This window comes from Gossypium raimondii, chromosome 11, assembly GCF_025698545.1.
Source record: "Gossypium raimondii isolate GPD5lz chromosome 11, ASM2569854v1, whole genome shotgun sequence".
Lineage (NCBI taxonomy): Eukaryota > Viridiplantae > Streptophyta > Magnoliopsida > Malvales > Malvaceae > Gossypium > Gossypium raimondii.
In genome coordinates this window covers 7,143,299-7,166,699 of record NC_068575.1, presented here as the reverse complement: position 1 = coordinate 7,166,699, position 23,401 = coordinate 7,143,299, and the positions used below count along the sequence as shown (strand labels likewise).

The 23,401-nt window shown below is 32.5% G+C and overlaps 4 protein-coding genes across 8 annotated transcripts; 2 read left to right on the top strand and 2 right to left on the bottom strand.

Moving 5' to 3' along the window:
* The first annotated feature begins 707 nt into the window (after positions 1-707).
* Positions 708-3,238, top strand: LOC105761116 (uncharacterized). Of its 3 annotated transcripts, none has more exons than XR_001123621.2 (5): positions 708-817; positions 960-1,107; positions 1,703-1,818; positions 2,286-2,690; positions 2,905-3,238. XR_001123621.2 is itself a non-coding variant. In XM_012578819.2 (4 exons), the coding sequence occupies exons 2-4, from the start codon at positions 1,000-1,002 to the stop codon at positions 2,626-2,628; spliced, it is 567 nt and encodes a 188-aa protein (XP_012434273.1). In that variant the 5' UTR covers positions 708-817; positions 960-999; the 3' UTR covers positions 2,629-3,238. The 3 variants fall into 3 exon arrangements, 1 of the variants encoding a protein (XP_012434273.1); XR_001123620.2 differs by having other exon boundaries at positions 2,286-2,760; XM_012578819.2 differs by having other exon boundaries at positions 2,286-3,238.
* A 1,854-nt stretch (positions 3,239-5,092) lies between these two features.
* LOC105761118 (transcription initiation factor IIB-2-like) lies at positions 5,093-9,226 on the bottom strand. Of its 2 annotated transcripts, none has more exons than XR_008190944.1 (5): positions 7,500-9,226; positions 6,471-6,600; positions 6,250-6,379; positions 5,995-6,083; positions 5,093-5,479 (listed from the first exon to the last, which is right to left on the bottom strand). XR_008190944.1 is itself a non-coding variant. In XM_052623857.1 (5 exons), exons 3-5 carry the CDS (start codon positions 6,277-6,279, stop codon positions 5,284-5,286), a joined length of 315 nt encoding a protein of 104 aa, XP_052479817.1. In that variant the 5' UTR covers positions 6,280-6,379; positions 6,471-6,600; positions 8,092-9,171; the 3' UTR covers positions 5,093-5,283. The 2 variants fall into 2 exon arrangements, 1 of the variants encoding a protein (XP_052479817.1); XM_052623857.1 differs by having other exon boundaries at positions 8,092-9,171.
* Positions 9,227-11,692: 2,466 nt separating this feature from the next.
* On the top strand, positions 11,693-14,352 carry LOC105761117 (uncharacterized). The gene is made up of 4 exons (XM_012578820.2): positions 11,693-11,829; positions 11,967-12,130; positions 12,691-12,806; positions 13,296-14,352. The coding sequence occupies exons 2-4, from the start codon at positions 12,023-12,025 to the stop codon at positions 13,636-13,638; spliced, it is 567 nt and encodes a 188-aa protein (XP_012434274.1). The 5' UTR covers positions 11,693-11,829; positions 11,967-12,022; the 3' UTR covers positions 13,639-14,352.
* A 2,801-nt stretch (positions 14,353-17,153) lies between these two features.
* Positions 17,154-19,705, bottom strand: LOC105761115 (uncharacterized). Of its 2 annotated transcripts, XM_012578817.2 has the most exons (7): positions 19,654-19,705; positions 19,453-19,508; positions 18,999-19,271; positions 18,732-18,905; positions 18,521-18,627; positions 17,974-18,254; positions 17,154-17,886 (listed from the first exon to the last, which is right to left on the bottom strand). In XM_012578817.2, exons 3-7 carry the CDS (start codon positions 19,140-19,142, stop codon positions 17,348-17,350), a joined length of 1,245 nt encoding a protein of 414 aa, XP_012434271.1. In that variant the 5' UTR covers positions 19,143-19,271; positions 19,453-19,508; positions 19,654-19,705; the 3' UTR covers positions 17,154-17,347. The 2 variants fall into 2 exon arrangements, with proteins under 2 accessions (XP_012434271.1, XP_052480483.1); XM_052624523.1 differs by lacking the exon at positions 19,654-19,705 and having other exon boundaries at positions 17,155-17,886; positions 19,453-19,629.
* Between the last annotated feature and the right edge of the window lie 3,696 nt (positions 19,706-23,401).

The following is a 23,401-nucleotide window of genomic DNA, read 5'->3' as shown; positions in this document are numbered from 1 at the left end:
CGAAATATGGGCTTAAAATTTTACGCAAACCCGCTAATATTTGCAAAAGACTAACTCAAACTCATTTTAGATCCACCCATATTATTTTTACTTTTTTTAAAAAATATTTATATTATATTATTTTAATATGTAATATTTTTATATATTTTAATTTATTGAAATTTTGTATATAGTCATATTAACATTATTTTAATGTTTATATTAGAGTAGTATTATATATTTAGTATAGATTTATTTTTTTAATGTATTCTAAATTACATAATATATAAAAAATAACATAATATAAAGTATTATAAACTTAAAACGGGTTGGAGTAGGGCCTTGAATGTTCAAACCCGAGTTCGACCCATATTTTAAATGGACCTATTTTTTTTACCTAAACCCATTTTTCAAACGTAATATTTTTATCTAAACCCTCTCAAATTTCAGATAGATCTTTAGGTCTGGATAGATAATCGAATCCATAAACAGGTCTATTGATTAGTTCCTATTTTAACATAATGTTGCCCATGACAACTTTTTTTACTATAAAAGAGCTAAATATCATTAAACCGAAATTAAGATATTTTTCAATGCACAAAAAATTTTCCTAAATAATTTATAACCTATATATCATTTTGGAAATTAATTTTTTTTATATTATTTCAATTAAAAAGAAAAAACAAGGATCTGCCTTGAAGAGTATCTTGCAAACGACGCCGTTTTACCTAGCTGGAGTCTGCCTCAAAGTTCAATACTAGTACTTGTTTTTCCTCGTGGAAGAAACAAATAAATCATCGTTTTTGTTTTGCGGATTGACAACAAAGAGGACGACAAGGTACGATGAAACCCTTTCTAACTATCTAATCTCCATCTTCGGCTATTCATCTTCTGTATTTTTCCCCAAGTGCCCAAATTTTTTTTGGCTTAACGAAGCCTCAAGAATTGAATTTTTATTCTTTTTGCTTTTTTTTTTTCAGGCATTGAATTGAAGGGATTGAATCTGTTAATTTTAGTAATATGGGGTCATCATCCGTAATAACCCCAGAAGATGTGTTGGAGTCATTGATGAATGATGGAACCATTGATGCTCTCAGGTTGAAGATTATAAATCAACTAAAAGCCAATGTTAGTCCCTTTCTTATCTCTTTTATATTCAACCTGGTTTTATCTGGGTTTTTTTGTTTTGATGTCAAAATAGTTCCCTGAACGTTTTTCTGGTACACTGTCCCTTAAATTTGTACATTATCATGAAAACTTGCAAATTTAGTGCTATTTGAGCTTGTTTGATAGCTTGGATTTGAATCTTCGTTCCTTTGTTGGAATGCAATGATCTATTATTGAGCGAACTCTTTGGCCGTACATAGATTTTGGAGTCCCCTTGTGAATCCAGTTAACTCCTTTTAGTTTTTCTTTCTTTATGATGTTATAAAGGAGAAATTTTGTTCTTTGTGGGTACTGGTTATAATGTTACATACTTAGTGTAATCTCTATAAATGTTTGACAATGTTTTTTTGTATTATATTTATTGTTCTAAGTTCTAACTTGGTTAAAGATGATCAATTAACTTAAGTTCTTGGATCTAATATTGATTGTGTGCTTTGCTGACATTACATAATTAATTAATATTGTCTACAAAACCTACATTCATTGAATTTGAAGATTAATGACTTATAACACTTCCTCCAATGTATATGATATCTGCAATTTCTCTTTGCTATAGGAGGATCTGAAGAACACAACGATCAAAATGGCAGAACAGAGTAAGGTCCTAAACACGTCTGGTGCGGAGAAACAGACCAAAAGAGAATTGTTTGATGCACTTAGGCAGGAACTTGAGTGAGTCTTGTGGATCCTTCATTGTTCTTAACAGCTAACGCTTGATGTTTCTTAGACCATTTCATGTATTTCTTTCATTTTTTATCCTCCCAGCCTGAGGAGAATTTTTTGATGCACTTAGGCAGGAACTTGAGTGAGTCTTGTTGATCCTTCATTGTTTTTAACAGCTAAAGTTCAATAATGCTTTAGATGGTTTCGTGTATTTCTTTCATGTTCTTGCCCTCCCAGCCGAAAGAAAATTGTTTGATGCCCTTAGGCAGGAACCTGTTGTTTGTAACAGCTAAAGTTCAATAATGCTCTAGATGGTTTCGTGTACTTCCATGTCTTTACCATCCCAGCCTATATGTTTCTAATAATTTATAAAACTTTTTAAATCGTCACTCTCAATATGCTATTTGCTCCTGACCGGAAATCTAATGGGAATTAAATGTAAAGTGGAACTAATTTTTGTTCTTATCATTGGGCAGAACCCCAGTGCTCGAGAGGGCCTCAAAAGCAGTTTGGGAGTTGATTCTGGACAGCAATGGGCTAGGGAAGGAAATAAGTGAAACAGTTGAAAGAGTATTTTGTAAATTAAGTGGCAGGGAACCTCCACTGTTTCCTCATTCAAACGATATTGTTCTTCAGCCTGAAAAAGCAGTCGGAAACGAGAAAAGAAAAGGGAAAGAAAAAGAGTATGAAAATGAAAGGGAGAACTCTAAATCCAAATCAAAGAAACGAAGTTTCAACGACATGAATGCCGAGGGAAATGCCACTGACATCACTGGAAACTCTAGTGATACTCCAGCTGCACTGCATGATGCTAATTAATCTCCCACAACTAGCATGAAGATATGTTTGTGTGTCAACAGAGACCATTGTCTCAGAACCTGGTGTGGTCTTTTGACTGGGAAAAAAAATCACCCTTCAATTTCCAGTGATAGAACAATACAATAGTGCTAGGTTTAGTTCATTTCCTTGTTATCCCCAGGCCTGTTTCTTTTGGCTTTGCTTATTTACTCTTGTTTTTTAGCATCTTTTAGGCTCTTGCACAATAGAAATCCCCTTGACGCTCAATTATTTCTTGTCTTTGTTGTACTTTGATAGATTGCCCTCAAAAGAGACCATTTGCACTTAGAAGCAGTCGAGTTTATAGCTGCGAATTTTCAAAACAGATATGGAGGAAGGTATTGGCAGCTTGTGATAGTGAAAGAAGTGTGGAATCTTGGCAGGATGAACTAAATTGGGCAGTATATACCAGATTTGGCATTTGAGAAACAGGAGACTCCATGGTGCAAACGACTTAGCATGACGTCGTTTAACATAGTTGTGAAGATTCTTCTTTTTTTTTTAGATAAAAAGACCCGAAGATTCTTATGAGTAAGAATAAGGGGATGTTTGCTTCGTGATTTTTTGATACAATATCTAAAATTATTCATAATTTCTCCCAACTCTTAAATAAGGATAAAAGAATTATTATTATTATGTGGATCCCGTTAGTTGTTAAATTTTTAAATTAAAAAATATTTTTAAAAATTAAAAAATATAAAAAATATTTTTAAAATTTAAAATATAATTAATTGCTAATGTATATGCCATGTCATCTAAGTTAACAAAAGTTAATTTTTTTATCTATAGGAATGATTTGACAAACAATACAAATCAAGAGTTAAAAGAAGCGAAAAATTAAATAAAAAATTAAAATGACTTTTTTATAAAGTTGAAGGGCCAAAAAAAGTCATTATGTCTTACAAGAATATATTAAACTTTTCTTGTAGCGATTTCACATATGCACCTTCACAAAGCTACGAGTTCGAATGAGTAGAATCCTACTTTTTATCAGAAATGCTGCCCTGATTTGAGAAAGATGTGTTTAAACAGTACTGTAATTGGTTGTATTCAGTCGAGTTCCCAACCTTGCTTAATGATGCTATTTTAGTGCTTATTCCGAAGACGAAATGGTCAAATTGTATGAAGGATTTGCTCCCATAGCCTTATGTAACGTGCGTTATAAGTTGGTGGCTAAAGTTTTGGCTAATCATCTCAAAAAGCTTTTGTCCGATCTGATTTTGTCTACGCAGTTTGCTTTTATACTTGGGCTAATCATCTCAAAAAGTTTTGGCTAATCATCTCAAAGTGCTTTTCAGAAGTGCTTCTGAAAAATTTGAGTGTTTGGCATTGCTGTCAAAAAGTACTTTTGAAGAATAAAATGTCCATTTTAGACGTGAGATTATAAAGTAACAAATATGTATTTAAATAATGTTCAAATTAGTTAATATTATGATATTTTAGCAAAAATATAAAAAAATAACTTATTATAACTTATTATTAATATTTTAATATTAATTTTAAATATTTCTAAGTAATTAATATTAATTATTTATAAAATTTAATTAGAATATATAAACTATATTTAAATATAAAATTAAAAATTTGTAATTAGATATTGACACGATTGTATTATTATAAAATTTATTTTTATTTTTAATTAATACTTTTAACACATTTGTATTATTTTTTTTAAAATATATTTGAATATATAACTCATATTATATACTAACATAACATAGAAAACATAAACCTAACTAATTAAAATATTACATATATTTGGATTAAAATTTTAAAAGGGACAATATTTATATACCAAATATAAATACTAAAAATTTGTCAATAGCATTTACAATTTAAAGTGAATTCATTAAACTAGATGCTATATTTGATAAGCATATGAAAATGATTTGGTTATATTCAATAAATGATTTGGTTAATACAATACTTATATTTGATAAGCATATGAAAATGAAAGTCGAGACTATCTGATGAAGAACGCAAAAAAGAATATTTCATGGAAAGAAGATTGTTAGAATGAATTCTTCAATTCCAATCATTTAAATAACAGGTCTCAAGAACCAAGCAATATGCCAAATTAGTGGACAGTCCACATCATTAACATTGCATACTATTTTAAGATGAACAAGAATGGAACTAAAGTGTCTACCGAGAAGTAACATACTGCTATTTTTGTAAATAAAGTACAGAAAGTGTATAAATAGATGGTTGAATAATACACATCTAGAAAAGATCATTGCCAATAAGCCACTAACAAAGTAGCCTCATAAACAAAGAAATAGTTCTTAGGTTTTGCCTAAATTTCATGATAATAACATAAAACTACATCAAAAATCAGAGTCGAACTTCGTTCATAAGAACATAAAATAAATCATTGGCTACCCCTTTCTTTTATGGTGATCATCTTATTATATATTTTTAGCATATAATTGTGTTGTGTTCCAAGTTCTCAAATCTAATATTTCTTTTTAAGGAAAGATCGGATTCATGTTTTCAACATCAAAGAATCAAACATAACCAAAACCTAGTTGAAGACACCATGAAAGATGCAGAAACAAGGCCAAAGTAGTAGTAGTAATAATGAAAATGTTACTTAAATAACAGCAGAAACAGGCGCCATCTTCTTTAACTCGGTTTCTAATTCCTTATGATGATCCGGGGGCAACTCGAAGAGCCCTCTTTTAGCACCATGTTTAACCAAAGTGTTGGAGTTCTTAACACACTCTTCGGTTTCCAATGGGATATCGAAATATCAAACCTCAAGAGGCTTCTTGTCATCAGACAGTTGTGTATGATATAAATAACAGCAGCTGCAATTGATATCGGGCTTCGCCTGCAAAGTTATTTAAATTATTAGCAAATACATACAAAAACTAAAATAAGTGAAAAAAAAATTAAAGAAGATACACATAACAGATCTAATGCTTCAATAGTCAATAGTCAATTCAACAATCTTGACTCCTGATTCTCAACATCCTTATTAACATCCGCATCCCTAAATGTTTTCGCTTCTCACTCACCAGAATCTCATAATCCACCTCCATCTTAATAGTCAATAAGATCTAAGGGCAACTATTGCAAAATTTCAACTATAATGGTCTTTCTATACTCGACAAGCTTCCTTTTCTTTGCATCATTATTCAAACATTCTAACTTTCCTAATCATGTGAGTTGCTCAACTGAAAATACCCACTTCCTAATCATGCATTCTGTTAAATGGAGAGATCCATACAGAATTATCCAAGTCACAGAGGATAGTGAATTAAATTTTTATTTGTAAGGAGAAGGCTTAAACAGAAGTTTCAGTTTAGGCTGACATCGTCATGATGAAGACAGAATAAAAACTACCTTATATCAAACTCCTCAGACTTCTGAACTGATTCCTGGGCAGCTTTAACTGCTTGATTATTCATACCGAGATTGGAACAAAAACGCCTCTGATAATTAAAGAAATTAATGTCAGTGGCAACCATAAACGGTAAATGAATAGTACAGTATTTAATAATGGAACTGCACCCTGCCAAGCATAAGGAAAACAACACAATTGTTTACTAAAAGCACTGTTATAGTTTTTTTTTTCCTTAACCAATAAAGGGAACTCACCATGAAGTCACCAGCATGTATGGTTCCCATCTCCACAGACTGGCCAGTCTCCAATCCCAGTTGTTTCACATGTATTCTTTTGCTCGGCCAATTTCTTTTTTTGTGGCTCCATTGGCAACAGAGCAAATTTCTAATTGAAATGCAAGGTTCAGGGAAGCTAATACACATTAAGAAAGATAAATCACAAAGAATCCAGATTTTAAAAGAATCTTAGGCTGTACCCTTGACAGTGCGAGGCTTGTCCTCTTGTCTACAAGCAATGTATAGGCAAGCAGCCAACAATGCATCTTGGTTTCTTCCTCTGCTAGACTTCTGATCTTCCACCTTCTTATATATCTCATTGGCTCGATCCTTCAGTCAATGGAAAACCCCCATAAATTACATGCACATCAAAAATGATAAAAAAAAAAGAAAGAAAGAATAGAACAAAAAGGTCATGAAACTAAAATTTAAAATGTCATGCAAAATGATTCTTTTTATTTATAGGAAACCTCTCAATCTAACTTTGGCAATCACTTTAAATATAAAATCATTTTCCTTTAGAAGCATAAAAATGCTCAAGTTTTTATGGTGATCATTAGAAAACAATATCTGAAAAGGAGATTACTAGGGATGGTGGTTACAAGAAAATTTCAGTGGCCAGATGGAAAAAAATTATAACTGAACTGCAACTAGTTTTCAAAAATTAAAAGCTAACTTCAAAATTAAGAAGCCTTTAAAGATGGCAGAGTTTATTCATAACATATCATTTTCCTTTTTCTAAAAGATTTACATACAACTAATTGCTAAAAAATGGAAATTTTCAAATGATAACTGAACATTCATCCATTTTCTAAGTGTTACTGTTAAATGCTCATTGTTCAGTCACCTTATTAACACACTTTTCTCCTACTTAGAACTAAGAAGGAACTTAACAGCGGAAAATTGAAGTTTTTTCCATATTCTTTCTCACCAAATACTACATTAACAGGGGATATAAAAGATAGTAACAACAGTACAGAATAACATATCTCATTTAAATCTTTTCTTCCCTTCCACCAATTTTCAAAAATCTACAAAACTTCTCAATTTCAGTTCTAAATAACTCATTTTCATTCTAAATGTTTGCTTCAAAAATTAAGAACTTCCTAATTGTCAATACCAAAGCAAAGCAATAAAATAAGTAAAGCTATAAGTTGGACTTTGAACAGGATGAACACAAAAATGAGATTTTTGTTTCCTTCTTTTCTCCTACTTAGAAGAAACTTAACTGCAGAAAACTGAAGTTTCTTAACTTTCTCTCTCACAAGAAATCACATTATCCAGGGACACAAAAGTAACAAACGGCATAGAACCATCTCCTTTAACCTCTTTCTTCCCTTCCACCATTTTCCTCAAATCTAATGAACATTCTCAATTCCAATTCTAAATAACTCATTTTTCATTCTAAATGTCTCCTTCAATGCCCCGAGAAATTAAGAACACCCTCATCGTCAATACCAAAGAAATGCAATATAAATATGTGAAGTTATAAGTTGGAAATGGAACAGGATGAAGAGAACATTGTCAAAGAGAATAAAATTTTCGGAGGGGAATAAACAATAGCAACCAATCAAAATCAACAACTATTTTTTTTTTAAATAAGGAAAGAAAACCAGAGAACAAAAGATTTCTAAAAAGTCCGTCATATGCCCCTTTTTTTTTCCTCCACAGCCAAACAGAAGAGAGAAAATTTCAAAAACAGAGAAAAAGATTGAAGTCTGGATTGAAGTCTGATTAGAGAAACATGTTAGGGTTGTGAATTGGGGAAGTGAAATTTCAGAAACAGAGAAAAAGATTACGAATTACTTCTAGGAAGCGTACCTTCTAGGAAGCTCCAAAGAACCAGAGAAGAGAAACTTTGTTGGGGGAGAAGACAGGTTAAAATGGGAAATTATCAGCCAAACGGACTTTTGGCTGAAGAAAAGTTGAAAATTTTAACTTCTCCATCAGCCAAGAAGCACTTCTTTGATGGTGAAAAATATTCTGAAACGATGGCCGTTCTTCCTTGCGTTTAAGAGAAAAGGACTTTTTGTTGCAAAAGTCCGTTTAAAAAGCAGAGAAGAACGGGCCCTTAGTTACGGACAACGTTATAGTGGCATTTGAGATATAGCATCATATGAATAAGGGGCACGGCAGGCTAAGGGAGGTTGCCTTGAAAATTGACATTAGCAAGGCCTATGATCACGTTGATTAGGATTTTCTGAAGATTATTCTGATGAAATTCAGGTTTGGTTTGCACTGGGTTAATTGGCTAATGATGTGTGCCACTACTGTTAAGCACACTGTTAGGGATGAGTGCCGCTATCTCACTACTTGTTTATTCTATGGGCTAAAGGCTTCAGTTGTCTGTTCAGACAAGCTGAGCTTCGAGGTGATCTGCATGGTATTCCGATCTGTCGCAATAATTTCTCCTTTTTTTCAGGCTCAAGAGTCTGAGTGTCGTGAAACTTATTCTTGCCAGCTATGAAGCCGCCTCGGGTCAGGCAGTTAAATTCCAAAACTCTGGTGTCTTGTTCAGCTCGAATACCTCTTTGGTTGATAGACAAATGATGCATTCGTTGTTGGGGGTTGAGGCTCTAATCAAGCATGGTCGATATTTGGGTCTCCTATCACTTATTGGCCATAACAGGAAGCAAGTGTTCTGTTTTATCTGAGACAGGCTCTATAAGAATAGGCTTCTTTCCCGGGCAAGCAAGGAGGTTATGCTTAAATCGATAGCGCAGGCACTCCTGGTTTACTGTCTAAGTGTCTCCCTCCTTCCTCTTAGTACGTGTGGCGATCTTCAGAGGATGATGAACTCGTATTGGTGGAGCTCGAAATCGAGTAACTCTACGTGACTTCACTAGGCTTCGCGGAGCGGCTTTATGTTGCGAAAAAGTTTGGTGGCATTGGCTTTGGGAAGCTTCATTGCTTTGACTTAGTGATGCTTGGAAGCAAGGGTGGAGGATTCTCTCTAACCCGGACTCTCTCCTTAGTTGACTCTTCAAAGCTAGATACTTTTTGGGGGATGAGTTTTTAACTTCTTCTGGAGGTGACCCCTCATTTGTTTATAGAAGCATTTGCCTGGCCAAGTCATTGCTTTTGAGAGGCTCTCGTTGGTGGTATGGGGATGGGCGTACCATCACGGTTTTTAATGACCCTTGGCTTGATGATGACTCGAACTTCTTTGTTGTTTCTAGTCCCTTCGACAGCATGGAAAATTTGACTGTGCGCGATTTGCTCCAAAGTGGATCATAAAGCTTGGGATCGAAGTTTGATAGAAGGTTTGTTGGTTCCCCATGATGCTCGTCGAATCTTGTAGCTGCCGATTAGCTTGGCTCAGCCCCCTGATAAGCTCATTTGGCATTTTGACAAGGGTGACATTTACACGGTGAAGCTTGGGTATCGGCTCACCTTCGATTCGCTGGCCAATTCTTATAGTAACAGAGTCGAGGGACACTGGCTGAAGCTTTGAAATTCTGCTTTCCACCGAAGGTGGTGGAGTTTTTGTGGTGATGCCTGCATAATTTTCTTCCATTTCATTGTCGGCTTGCCAAATGGGGTTGCACTGTACCGCTCCAATGTCCGTGGTGCGGGGTGTATGAGGACATCGATCATATTTTTTTGCAGTGCCCGTTTGCAGTTCAGGTGTGGGCTTTAACTGGTATTGGTCCTTCTTCGCTATCTTTTTCTCTGTGGTTATCGTCCCTATTGCTTAATGTCGACGACACCCTCTTGGAAAGAACTGTTCACTTTATGAAGCTTATGGTATTATTGAAACCTATTTCTTTGGCGTGCGGGTGATGCCTCGGCATGTTGTGTTGTGGCGTTCGCTTCTCGTTTTATCCAGGACTGGGATGCTTCTAATGCTGCTCACCGTCGGGTTTTGCTCGAGACTTTGCCGCTAGGCTCTACTGCAGCTGTTGCATGGGTTCGGCCTCCCCCGAGCTTCCTAAAGTGCAACGTTGATGCAATACTACTTATGGATCATCAGCGTACGGGTTGAGTAGTGGTTCGTGATGAGAACGGAGCTTTCATATAGGTGGTGTTCGACCAGCTCTTAGCAGCGATTAGGCCTTACGTAGCTGAGGCAAGTACAAGAAGCTCTCTCATGGACCAAGTCGGCAAGTATGGATAACATTATCTTCGAATCTGATTGTTAGAGGTGGTCTTTGTTTTGAACTCACGCAACCACTACACCTCTGAGTTCGGACTTTTGATTGAGGGCTGACCATAGCTGCAATTGCAATTTCAACATCTATCCTTTCATTGGATTCATTAGAATGCTATAAAGTTACTCGCTGACTCATTCAGATAGCCTTATTTCAAGCAAATATTCATGTTTATGATGATATTCCTTTTTGTTTGTTAAATTTTTTAATGTTGAACGATAATACCCGTAATGAGGGACTTTAAGTTTGGGTGTATGGGGTGAGCCTAGTAATTCATACCCGTAATGAGAGGCTTTAAGTTCGAGTGTATGGGATGAGCCTATTGATTCGAGTTTAGTCTTACTTTTTTATTTTTATAATTTGACTTTATTTTTTTTCTTTCTACTTTTCCTTAATGATAGTTACTTTTCTCTAAAAAAAAATACATCAAACAAAATTTCGATTAATTAGCTATTTTTTTATTTCCATTTAATTAAAATGAACCAAAATCCTTAAAAAAGAGTGTAAAATTATTAATTTTTTTATTAAGATAAAATAAGATTAATTAAGAATTAGAGGGGAATCAAAGTGTCAACTTCAAGGTCTCTTAGCTCATTCTTCTCATTTTACGAATTAAACTAAACACTCTTGAAATTCCTTAAACCCATAGCCACATCGATTTAAAGAAAAGTCTAACGATACTAAATCCTTATAGTCTTGAAAATTTTTTATAGTGTGACTTATCTTACAATTTAACTATAACATTGTTCTCATATTGGTAACATTTTCTTTCAACTTATTTGATAAAAAGAGTTAAATCATTATTTAGGGACTGAATTTGGTAATTAGTTTCATATTGAGACTTGAACTTTTTTTTACCCAATTTAGACCTTAAACTTGGTAATTATTTCCACTTTAGGGTTTGAACTAGACCATTGTTACCATATTGGGGCTTGAACTTTTTTGTCCAAGTTAGTCAATGAACTTGGCAATTATTCTCATATTAAGACCTGGACTTGGCAATTATTCCCATATTGGGACATGAATTTTAGGGCTTTCAAGAAAATATTAGGGACTAACTTAGAAAAAAAAGTTCAAACTCTAATATAGGAACAATTGCCTAATTCTGGGCTTAACTTGGACAAAACAAAGTTCAAGCCCCAACTTGAGAACAACTATCAAGTTTTGGGCTTAACTCCAAAAATAAGTTTAGACCCCAATGTAATAATAGTTACCAAATTTTGACCCCAAATGTGATTTAACCATTAAAAAAAATCCAAAACAAAGAACTGCCTTGAAGAGTATATTGCAAAACGATGCGTTTCCCTAGCTGGAGTCTCCCAATGTTCAATATTAGTACTTTATCCCCATGGGAGAAACAGATAAATCATCGTTTATTTTGCAGATTGACAACAAAGAGAACGACAAGGTACGATGAAACCCTTTCTAACTTTCTAATCTCCATCTTCTGCTATTCAACTTCTGTTTCTTTTTTCAAGTACCCAACTTTTATTTTTGCTTAACGAAGCCCTAAGAGTTTTTTTGTTTTTGGCTTTTTTTTTTCAGGCATTGAATTGAAGGGATTCAATCTGTCAATTTTAGTTTTTGGTGAAAATTAAAATATGGGGTCATCATCAGTAATAACCCCAGAAGATGTGTTGGAGTCATTGATGAATGATGGAACCATTGATGCTCTCAGGTTGAAGATTATAAATCAGCTAAAAGCCAATGTTAGTCACTCAATAATCTCTTTTATATTCAACCTGGTTTTATCTGTGTGTTTTTTTATGTAAAAATAGTTCCTTGAACGATTTTCTGGGACAGTGCCCCTTGATTTTGTGTATTATCATGAAATTTTGCAATTTTACTGATGTTATTTATTTGAGCTCGTTTGATAATAGCTTGAATATGAATCTTTATTCCTTGTTTGAATGCAATTAAGTCCTTTTGGTCTTTCTTTCTTTATGATGTTATAAAAGAGAAAATTTTGTTCTTTTTGTGGGTACTGGTTATAATGTTATATGCTTATCGTATAATCTCTATAAATGTTTGACTCCATAAAGCTTCAATGATGTGTTTATTATATTTATTGTTCTGACTTGGTTAAAGATGATGATTAACTTAAGTTCTTGGGTCTCCATTAAAGTTGCTGATATTGATTGTGTGCTTTGCTGACATTACATAATTAATTAATATTGTCTACAAAACCTACATTCATTGAATTTGAAGAGTAATGACTTATAACACTTCCTCCAATGTATATGATATCTGCAATTTCTCTTTGCTATAGGAGGAGCTGAAGAACACAACGATCAAAATGGCAGAGCAGAGTAAGGTCCTAAACACGTCTGGTGCGGAGAAACAGACCAAAAGGGAATTGTTTGATGCACTTAGGCAGGAACTTGAGTGAGTCTTGTGGATCCTTCATTGTTCTTAACAGCTAAAGCTTGATGTTTCTTAGACTGTTTCATGTATTTCTTTCATTTTTTATCCTCCCAGCCTGAGGAAAATTTTTTGATGCACTTAGGCGGGAACTTGAGTGAGTCTTGTTGATCCTTCATTGATTTCAACAGCTGAAGCTCAAAAATGCTTAGATGGTTTCGTGTCCTTCTTTCATGTTCTTACCTTCCCAGCCTAAAGAAAATTGTTTGATGCACTTAAGCAGGAACTTGAGTGACTGTTGCTGATCTTTGTTGTTTTTAACAGCTAAAGTTCAATAATGCTTTAGATATTTCATGTGCTTCTTTCATGTTTTTACGTCCCGGCCTGTAGTTTATCATAATATATGAAACATTCTACAGTCATCACTCTCAATATGCTATTTGCTCCTGATTTGAAAGCTAACGGGGAATTAAGTGTAAGGTGGAACTAATTTTTGTTCTTATCATTGGGCAGAACCCCAGTGCTTGAGATGGCCTCAAAATCAGTTTGGGAGTTGATTCTTGACAGCAATGGGCTAGGGAAGGAAATAAGTGAAACGGTTGAAAGAGTCTTTTGTAAATTAAGTGGCAGGGAACCTCCACTGTTTCCTCATTCAAACGATGTTGTTCTTCTGCCTGGAAAAGCAGTCGGAGATGAGAAAAGAAAAGGGAAGGAAAAAGACTGTGAAAACGAAAAGGAGAACTCGAAATCCAAATCAAAGAAACGAAGTTTCAACGACATGAATGCCGAGGGAAGTGCCACTGACATCACTGGAAAGTCTAGCGATACTCCAGCCGCTCCCCATGATGCTAATTAATCTCCCATGCCTAGCATGAAGATATGTTCATTTGTCAACAGAAACCATTGTTGCAAAACCTAATGTGGTGGTCTTTTGACTGGGAAGAAAAAGACAAGAAAAAACTTTCCCTTCAAATTTCCAGTGATAGAACAACACAACAGTGCTAGGTTTAGTTCATTTCCTTGTATATCCCCAGGCCTGTTTCATTTGGCTTTGCTTATTTACAAAGTAGATCAAAAAGTTGCTCGTTTTTTTATTATCATCCAGTTTCTGGCCCTTGCACCATAGAAATAATTTGTTGAACACCATAAATGAATGTGGCATAGATTGGTGTGGTGTTATCTACTTATTCCTAGGCACTCATTTATTTCTTGCCTTGCTGTACTTTGATAGATTGTCCTCAAAAGAGACCATGTGCACTTAGAAGCAGTGGAGCTCGTAGCCGTGAAATTTCAAGGCAGATATGCTTGTGATAGTGAAAGAAGTATGGGATCTTGGCAGGATGAACTAAATTGGGCAGTATATACCAGGTTTGGCATTTGAGAAACTGGAGCAAAGGACTTGGCATGAATCTTTTAGCACAGTTGTGAAGATTTTTAGATTCAAAATAGGAGAGTTAGATTGGTCGAATCTTATATTTTTGGTGGTAATGTAAGAATTTGAAATGTGATTATCATGTTTGGATTTCAAATATTCTCGTGAAATGGTTTTCTATATTTCTCATTGTTAAAATTCCGAAACTTAAAATTATTATTTTTAAATAAAAAGTGTTTGATAAACTAAAAAAAAAATAAGGGTTTAAAAATTAAGTATTAAAATTTAAGTCATGAAATTTATGTGATATATTATTCAAAATTAATTACGGAATATAATTGAATTGTTTGATATATACAGGTTTTAAATAATAATAAAATTATATTGTCCATTGTATTCTAAACAAAAGTCAAATTTTAAACTTAAAATTTTTATAGAATAATATAATATTAAAATAAATAAAATAAAATTGAAATATTTTTCATTAACTAATAAATAGTCCTAATCTATAGAAAATTTTTATTGATTTTACTAAAATTTTATTATCATGTATAAAAATTTAAATCATTAAAATATTAGTTTTTAATTTTAAAAAACATAAATATTATTTTCAAATTTTCCATAGAAGTCAACAGATATTATCTTAAAAAGGATTCGATAGTGATTGACCTTAATCAATTAATCTTGAGTAAAATTTTTAAATTTTATTTAATTTTAAAAACCCTTGAGAAAATCTAAAAATATTTACCGTTTCATTCTTTTTCCTAAAAATTGATTATGAAGATATAATACAAAAGAAAATATATTATATTTTCTTCATTTAAAATTTAATAACATAGATAGATTTATTTTTGAATTTTTTAAATTAAATAATCGCTTAAGATAGAGTATATTTTATAATCTTATATTTTGTATAGATAATATATATATATATATAAGTAGGCCAGAAAAGAAAAAGACGGGCAAAGCAGAGTAAGATACTGACCTGAACTCCTCTGGCGCAGAGATGGTTATGGGCGGGAAACATGAGTGCGTGGTGTTGATCCCTCATTGTTTTCAACATCTAATGTTTCTCATAATTCATAAATTTTCTCTAATTCATCATCCTCACAATCTGCTATGTCTCATCAATATATTCTGCCTCCTCTTTTTCTTTTTCTTTTTCTTTTCTTGAATACGTGCGAATTTCCGTAATAAAAATTTTTAAGATATATTTTGGGTCAGTTTAGAATTTTTTTAAGAAGTATTTTTGAGACGAAAAAATATTTTTGGAGTTTTGCTCATCTCAAAAGCACTTCTGAGCCAATTTTGAAGGTTTGAAAAACATTTTATTTAATAATGTTGTTTCTTAAAAATATTTCTTCAAAACAATACTAAATTGAACCTCTTATAGTTTGAGCTGATGCATTGAGAATGTTACTCAAATGCTTTGCTCCCTTTTCATGTGACTTTCTTGAATTCTCATTTTTAAATATTTTTGTTGAACGCCATAAATGAATGTGGAGGCAGGGTCTGCTGGCAAGCAATTTGTAAGCTCAAAGTTGAAGGGGTTTGGGTTGATAGTATGCCTTCTTAGGAGTAAAAGTGTAACCAATGTCTAATTTTAGAAACATTTTAAGTTAGAAGCTCAAGTCCAATTTAACTATCTCAAAAAGCCCATATTAATATTTAAACATTATAAAACAATAAAACATTTCATTTTACAATTGGGTTTGGAAGCATAGGAGAAGTTCTTTTGTTAATATTACTACCGCTATTCGATATTGGGTCATTCATAGTATCATTATACCTTTTCGTCAGTACATGTTTAGCTTACGATGTTTGAAAGCCCTCGTCCAAACGAGTATTTTATAGAGAGCCGACAAGGAATTTCATTAATAATTGGCCGTTTTGATTCTAGGAACAACTCGATGAATTTAATAGAACTTTTTAGGATGACCCAATGACCATAGACTGAACCTGTCCAATTTTTACATTGCAATGGTTGACCTACCGTTTCTTTTTTAGGGTCAATAATCTAACGATAAACCTAATTCAAAAACCACTTGATCTATAGATAGCTCTACTTAGAAATACATAGATAGTGTTAACATAAGAAGCTCATTATGGATTAAAGAAGTGCAAGAGCATTATGAAATATGTTTTTGAAAGGCTAATTAAAACTCTTTACTTAAGGGCAAGCCACTTGATCCATAGACAACACTACTTAGAAGTACATAGATAGTGTCAACATAAGAAGCTCGTTATAGATTAAAGAAGTGCGGAGCATTATACAATATATTTTTAAGGCGCTAATTGTAATACATCTTGTTTTACTTCAAAGATACAATTACAATTTTATATCTTATTTCATCTTAATAGTATATAAATATATATACTATTTATGAAGTTATAGTATTTACTAAACAAATATGAAGTTACCTCTAAGTTTACCTCCATCATTGATAAAACTTTAAAATTCTAATTTTGAAGAAGTGAAACACCGATCAAGAGATCACAACTTGAGTTCAAAATTAATATTATTTTAGTATTTACCTTTCTATTTGATTTCTAATTATAAAAGGTTTAAGAATTTCTTATAAATATAACACTTTACTCTAAAATTAGTATTTGTCTATTTATTTCAAATTATAAAAGTTCTAATCAATAATTTATAACTATTAAACCTAAACCTAAAATTTATTTGTCTTTTTAGTATTTATCTTCAACCACTAAAGACTTCTATCCTTAACAATAAGTTTAAAACATTTATTTTAAAAATTTTATCACTAAAATTTAATTTAAATAAGATTTATCAATAAAATAACAAATAGATAAATAAATAATCATCTCAATTTAATTGATTTATCATAACATAAAAGATAAATAAATATTTATCTTGCTTTAATTATTTTCTCATATTAACCACATTAACCACATCAATTAAATTATAAAATTTTATTATAATCCTCTCAAAATATAAAACTATATAATTTAATTTCCCATCAAAATTACTGAATTAATTAATATAAAGAAGCAAAATGAATACCAAAATCTCTTCCTCTATTCATATGATCTAAAAACAAAAGCAAAGAACTTCCATAAGTTGCATCAGGTAATCATAAATCCTAAAAAAAAAAAAAACCCTTCTTCCTAGAAAACTAAATTTATATATTGTTCTCAAATTTCGAACTAAAAGAAAAACCTATTAAAATCATAACCAATAATTGCCCTCCTGATTACCGTCGGAATTATTCCCCGACGAACTAAACGAACCATTGTCAGTCGCCATGTTCATAAGTTGAACATACAGCTGCGGATCAAAAATATCGGTAGGCAAATTATTATTATTCCTCAACGCACCATTGTCACCCATATTTGGATTTTCTAAAAAATTGCCTCCTGGGGTCATCATGCTACTTGGAACCACAGTTTGTGAATTGTTGTTGGAGAGCATGTTTTGCTGGTATTCATCATTGACTGTTTGGAGCATCGGTGGTTGCTCCTGCTGCTGCTGTTCCTGCTGCTGCTGCTCCTGCTCCTGCTCCTGTTGCTGCATAAAGGCAAATCGACGAAATTGATTCTGTGGAAATGGTATGTAATTGCTTCGAAAAGGCACCCCCGGGACAGATGAAGCAGTAGCATTGAATGGCATTCTAGTTCCCCCAATTTGATTTGCAATGAAATGATTATCTCCAAAATTGTTGGTCCTTGCTATTTGATCCAAAAATGACATTTGACTGCTTCCGTATTCTGAAAAATTCATAAACTACATTATAATACAACACAATTTGAGTATGTAGAGGGACCGAAGCCATTATTTGATAATAATGATAATACCTGGTATGGATGAATCAAGTGATGGAGGGCGATACATTTCATCAGGTGTTCTTGCAAATGAAAGAAGAGGTTGCTGTTGTTGTTGGTCGATTCGAGGAGGACTGATTTGAAGTTGTCCACCGAAATTCAAAACAAAATCTGCAACAGAGGGTGGTGGAAAGTATGGAGGATTGCTTTCTGGAAAATCCTGTCGATTAAACTGATGCAACCGTTTGTCGCTTCTTAAGAGCTTCTCAAGGGGCCTGTCAAGGGATCCTGGTGGAAATTTAAGAATGTGCCTCCTGAAAGATATAAATTGAGGTTGAATACATTGATGGCAAATAATTGTAGAAAGGTCAAATTCCAGTTTTAAACCCTGTAATATGCTCAACTTATGATTTAGTCTTAATCTTCTTATTATCATCATATCTAGCCATAGCGTCTCACCATTCTGCTTGTTATTATTATTATTAAAGATTATGTCAAATCAAAATAGAAATTTAAGCAAAGTTACGTATATTTCGATGAATGTCAAATAATGGGGAATGTATCAAATATAAACCCAAACCTATTAGTAGTAGCTTGCCCTCCAGTGAAGTCAGAAACCATTCTCCATTGAGTGTGCTTCCTTGGTTGTGGATCAACCTCATGATAGAACAAAGGAGGTTGATTTAACTGCACCACGACACGACACAAAAAATCAATCCGATTCGATATAATTCAATTCAAAACTATACATATATATATATATGTAATAGAAAATAGAAAATGTTATTTACCTCAATTTGAAGAGTCCCAGGTTCACCTTCTTGCACAGTAGCCTTGAAAGCCGAAATATCAGACCATTGTACTTCAATCTTGCTTTTCAGCCCACTTTCTAAGATCTCCCACACCAATTTCTTTTTAGCAAAATAACATTTGGCTATCAAATCACTTTCATTCTTCGATTGCCTCTACAAAAAATTGATTTTCATTCAATATGTATATATATATATATATATAACATACATAATCGATACATACAATATATATAAATGATTATTCACCTCCCATGAGCCGATTGTAATCGAGGACATCAAGAAATTTTCAGCTTTAAGCTTACTCATATTTGTATGTCGTAAAATATAGTCGTTTGGCATTGGTGTAGCAGCCATGGCAGTATAAGCATTATCGGTCATGTTGTCGGTCATGTTGTGAAGGTTGTTAAGGCGATTTAATTGATTTATTCTCACTTGCTCTAGTCTTGCTAAGAATGATGGTGTTTGAGTAAGCTTTAAACCGAGAGGTGGTAATCGCCACAAAGCTTCGTTCACGTTAAACTGTAATTTTTCAAACAAAACAAAAAAAAAATTTAGAACAGCCTATAAAGAACAGCATGCATGAATATAAAGGTGGTGTTTGATCTATTCTTGCTATGAAAGATGGTGTTTGAATATAAAGAACAGCATGCATGAATCAAAAGAAAAGAAAAGAATCCATAAAGAATATCAAAGAAAGAACCTCTATACGTCGTCTCCAAATCGCTTCAAGATATTCAGCAGCACTACTCCTAAAATCTGCAGAATCGTTCATACCATAATGCTCCATAATCAAAAAAACAAAAAAAAAACCCAGATTTCTTTATCAATAAAAAAAGAAAATCCTATTTGAAAAACATGGAATGTGAGATTAAAAGCAAATAAAAAAGAAAATTAAAAGAACCTGAAACTGAAAACTGACGCAGAGAAAAGAGAGAGGGAAAATAGGTGTTTGAAGAGAGACGATTAGTTTGAGAAACTAAAGTGAGTTATATGTGTATATATATACACACAAGGATTCCTGCTCCTACGTGAAAACTAGTATATTAGTTTATTGTTTATTACATTTTATTTATTTATTTTAAAAAGGTATTTTGGTATAATAGAAACTTTGTTGTTTATTTAACTTAAAAGTCAAACTGTTCAATAGGTATTTGGATGTACATCAACTTCTTTGTAGTTTGTTAATTAGTTAAAGTCTTAAACAGTCTTAATTTCTTTTTATTTTAAAAATAATACCTGTAATATTTTATTTTTTTTAAGGAAAAAAGGACATCAATTAAACAAAATCTTAATACGAATCTTTTAAATGATTAATAAAAAAATTTATCTTTTTTATTGGATGAATTAGGGGTGAAATTGGATCGAATCGGGTGAAAAAGTTTCAAAGTTGACGAGTCCTATTTTATCATTTTAACTCAATTCGAAAATTTTCCGGATCGAGCGAAATTGAAAAAATTAAACATGTCAAATTAAAATTTCGTTACACTACAACTAATTTCATGTTAAAGTACATAAATTTAAGAAGAAGAATAGAAAAAATAAGATACTTTAGTATGATGAACTCAATACATTAAATTAACTTATTTAGGTACAAAAATTATTATTGTAGAAAAAATTTAAAATTTTAACTTTCTTTATATATATATTTCAATTTTTTATAAATATTTTGAATTTTTAAAAACTTTTGTTGTGAGAGAGATCAATGTGTTCATTTCTGAAATTGACATGGACCAAAAGAGTATTCACACCAATCTGTTATTCGAATTATAAAATTCAACTCGACTCGAATTACTTATTCGAGTTTACTGGGATAATTCAATTCCATTAACTCGAAATTTAAATCTTTTTTTTAGATTTTTTCGAATTAAATCGAGTTTTATTCACCAGATAAAGAGAAAGAAGGATTAATGTTTAGCAATAAATCCAAATTCTAGAAAGTAGAGAATAAATTGTAATTTTCATTTTCAATAACAAAAAAATTCAGCCTAGTGTCGTATGAAAATTATACAGTCAACTTGGATTTTTCTTAATAATTATTTTGATGAAATTAAAGAAAAGTGGAGATGCAATCCGACAGTAGATCTGTACCATAGTTATAAGATGAAGAAAAGAAAGAGACATTAATTATATAGCCATACAAAGTTAACCATGAGATTTGCTACTTTTTATTTGGATTCTAAGTTTAATTATGTTACTTTACAAAATTTAAACACTGTTTTTTTTTTGGTTTTTTATTAACATTGAATTGCTAATTTTTTTTAAAAAAATTTCACATATAATTAAATTAAGTTATTTTAATGGTTGGTAATATTGAAGTTCTACTTTTTTTAGTAATTGGTTGCGGATGGAATTGTTAAATTTAGGGTGGGTTTGGATGGGCGATTGGGTGCGGTGCGGTGCGTTTAGCTTACTTTTTGTCTCACGCTACAGTATCACTACAGTATCTAATCTCACCGCCATCGCTGTTTTTACACTAAACACAAGTAAACGCATCACCATCCAAACTCACCCTTATACGGGTTAACCATAAATAAAAATATCATTAGTCAATTATTAAAAAGGGGTAGGAACGAATTTCAATACTTTTTGTAGGGCATCGTATATTCTCGAATCATCGAGTCAATATTTGTACCTTTCGCCAAGCTACAAAGCAAATTCTTGGGGATTTCTTCCTTTTTTTTTTCACATTTCAATCAGCAAAGACATTTTTCCGTACCCATTACCTTTTTTGCAGTAACTACCACTCTTGGAAGCAAGTCTTAGATTGTCCAGAGGTAGACTTTTTTAGTAATTGGTTGCGGATGGAATTGTTAAATTTAGGGTGGGTTTGGATGGGCGATTGGGTGCGGTGCGGTGCGTTTAGCTTACTTTTTGTCTCACGCTACAGTATCACTACAGTATCTAATCTCACCGCCATCGCTGTTTTTACACTAAACACAAGTAAACGCACCGCCCATCCAAACTCACCCTTATACGGGTTAACCATAAATAAAAATATCATTAGTCAATTATTAAAAAGGGGTAGGAACGAATTTCAATACTTTTTGTAGGGCATCGTATATTCTCGAATCATCGAGTCAATATTTGTACCTTTCGCCAAGCTACAAAGCAAAGTCTTGGGGATTTCTTCCTTTTTTTTTTCACATTTCAATCAGCAAAGACATTTTTCCGTACCCATTACCTTTTTTGCAGTAACTACCACTCTTGGAAGCAAGTCTTAGATTGTCCAGAGGTAGACCACTTTATAACGTACCTCTCAACTGGGGGATTATTGTTATACCATTATCTCGATTAGAGCATGTGGCAACACCAGAGCCAATTGAATCTAGATGTAGGGACTCAGTCAAGGGGTTGGAAAGGGCCCCACTTGCCCCTAAAATAGAAAAAAATTTCATTTAGACATTTTTATAATTTATAAAATTTTAAATTAGTAATAATAAAATTACATCGTGACACCCAAAAATTATAAAAATTTGATTTAATTCTTTAAAAATTATAGATATATAGACAATTAAAATCGTGAAATTACATTTTTACTATCATAAAAAATATACATTTTAATTCCGACCTAATAAAATTTGTTGACTCCACCCTTATTTAGATGGCCATTCAATGGCGACTACCGGTGTGCATCATATTCCCACCCACCTCACATGAGGGACTGTCCATCCTTAACTACTCGGTCAAATATATTATTAAGCCTTCCACTATTAACGGGTGCACTCTCCTTAAAATAATAATTTAAAACACACACTTGAAATAATTAAAAGGGAAGCTATCATCATTACATCCACAGCAGTCACTTGCACACGTCACACATAAATTTCTACACGTGATTTTCTTCACCATTTCTTTATTAAGTTAATTAAAATTAAAACTAATTATTAGATAATTACGTCAATTCTAATCATCAATATCCACTGTTTATCTATGCCTTATATTATTAAAGAAGCTTTCAAAATTCTCTTTAAAATGTTTTTGATTTAAAAATTAAAAAAAAAGTATTATTGAGAAGAGTTGGGCGTAGGATTCTCAATGGAAAGCACAGTCCCATTCAAAGGGTTTTTGTCTCTCGTATTTCAAAGAGACCCTAATCGAGATTAAGTACAGGAATGGTAGGGTAAACATGAATCAAACACGTGACTTTTGCAAACTTTGATTGATGGTTTGATCCCTCGTAAAAGAAATTATTTTATAGACATTTCTCAATATATCATCCATTATCCCTTTGTAATTATTTAATGACGACATTTCAATAATTTTTTACATGTTATTGACATATTATTTTAATAATTCTCTAACCCTAAACTTGATTTAGAGTTCAAGATTCATGATCTGAAATTTAAGGTTTAAGATTCAAGATTTTAAATCCAAGATGAAAAATTATCAATAACGTAATGGGAAGAATTTATAAAATAATTTCTCCCGTAGACTTCAAGTGATACCATATATATATAATATTGTTACAACAATAATCAACAAAGAATTATTTGCATTAGGGATAAGATATCTAACCAATCATATTGTAATAGCTAAGTCATTAGCACCTAATGATAGAGAAATTGGGGTCATTACTTTAATGCTACTAGTAAAGTTGTATGCCAGCATCCATCAAGCATATGAATCTCTACTTAGTGACATCTGCAGCT

What these genes read in the sequence shown, in the direction of transcription:
- LOC105761118 (XM_052623857.1), bottom strand. Translation starts at nt 6,279, where the DNA reads ATGGGAACCATACATGCTGGTGACTTCATG. An exon ending in TACATGCTGGTGACTTCATG is followed by an intron (nt 6,084 to 6,249) that starts GTGAGTTCCCTT and finishes TTTAATTATCAG; the next exon opens with AGGCGTTTTTGTTCCAATCT. An exon ending in TCTGAGGAGTTTGATATAAG is followed by an intron (nt 5,480 to 5,994) that starts GTAGTTTTTATT and finishes ATAACTTTGCAG; the next exon opens with GCGAAGCCCGATATCAATTG.
- LOC105761117 (XM_012578820.2), top strand. Translation starts at nt 12,023, where the DNA reads ATGGGGTCATCATCAGTAATAACCCCAGAAGATGTGTTGGAGTCATTG. An exon ending in TAAATCAGCTAAAAGCCAAT is followed by an intron (nt 12,131 to 12,690) that starts GTTAGTCACTCA and finishes TCTTTGCTATAG; the next exon opens with GAGGAGCTGAAGAACACAAC. An exon ending in GCACTTAGGCAGGAACTTGA is followed by an intron (nt 12,807 to 13,295) that starts GTGAGTCTTGTG and finishes ATCATTGGGCAG; the next exon opens with AACCCCAGTGCTTGAGATGG.
- LOC105761115 (XM_052624523.1), bottom strand. Translation starts at nt 19,539, where the DNA reads ATGGAGCATTATGGTATGAACGATTCTGCAGATTTTAGGAGTAGTGCT. An exon ending in TTTGGAGACGACGTATAGAG is followed by an intron (nt 19,272 to 19,452) that starts GTTCTTTCTTTG and finishes GAAAAATTACAG; the next exon opens with TTTAACGTGAACGAAGCTTT. An exon ending in ACTTGATTCATCCATACCAG is followed by an intron (nt 17,887 to 17,973) that starts GTATTATCATTA and finishes TGAATTTTTCAG; the next exon opens with AATACGGAAGCAGTCAAATG.
- LOC105761116 (XM_012578819.2), top strand. Translation starts at nt 1,000, where the DNA reads ATGGGGTCATCATCCGTAATAACCCCAGAAGATGTGTTGGAGTCATTG. An exon ending in TAAATCAACTAAAAGCCAAT is followed by an intron (nt 1,108 to 1,702) that starts GTTAGTCCCTTT and finishes TCTTTGCTATAG; the next exon opens with GAGGATCTGAAGAACACAAC. An exon ending in GCACTTAGGCAGGAACTTGA is followed by an intron (nt 1,819 to 2,285) that starts GTGAGTCTTGTG and finishes ATCATTGGGCAG; the next exon opens with AACCCCAGTGCTCGAGAGGG.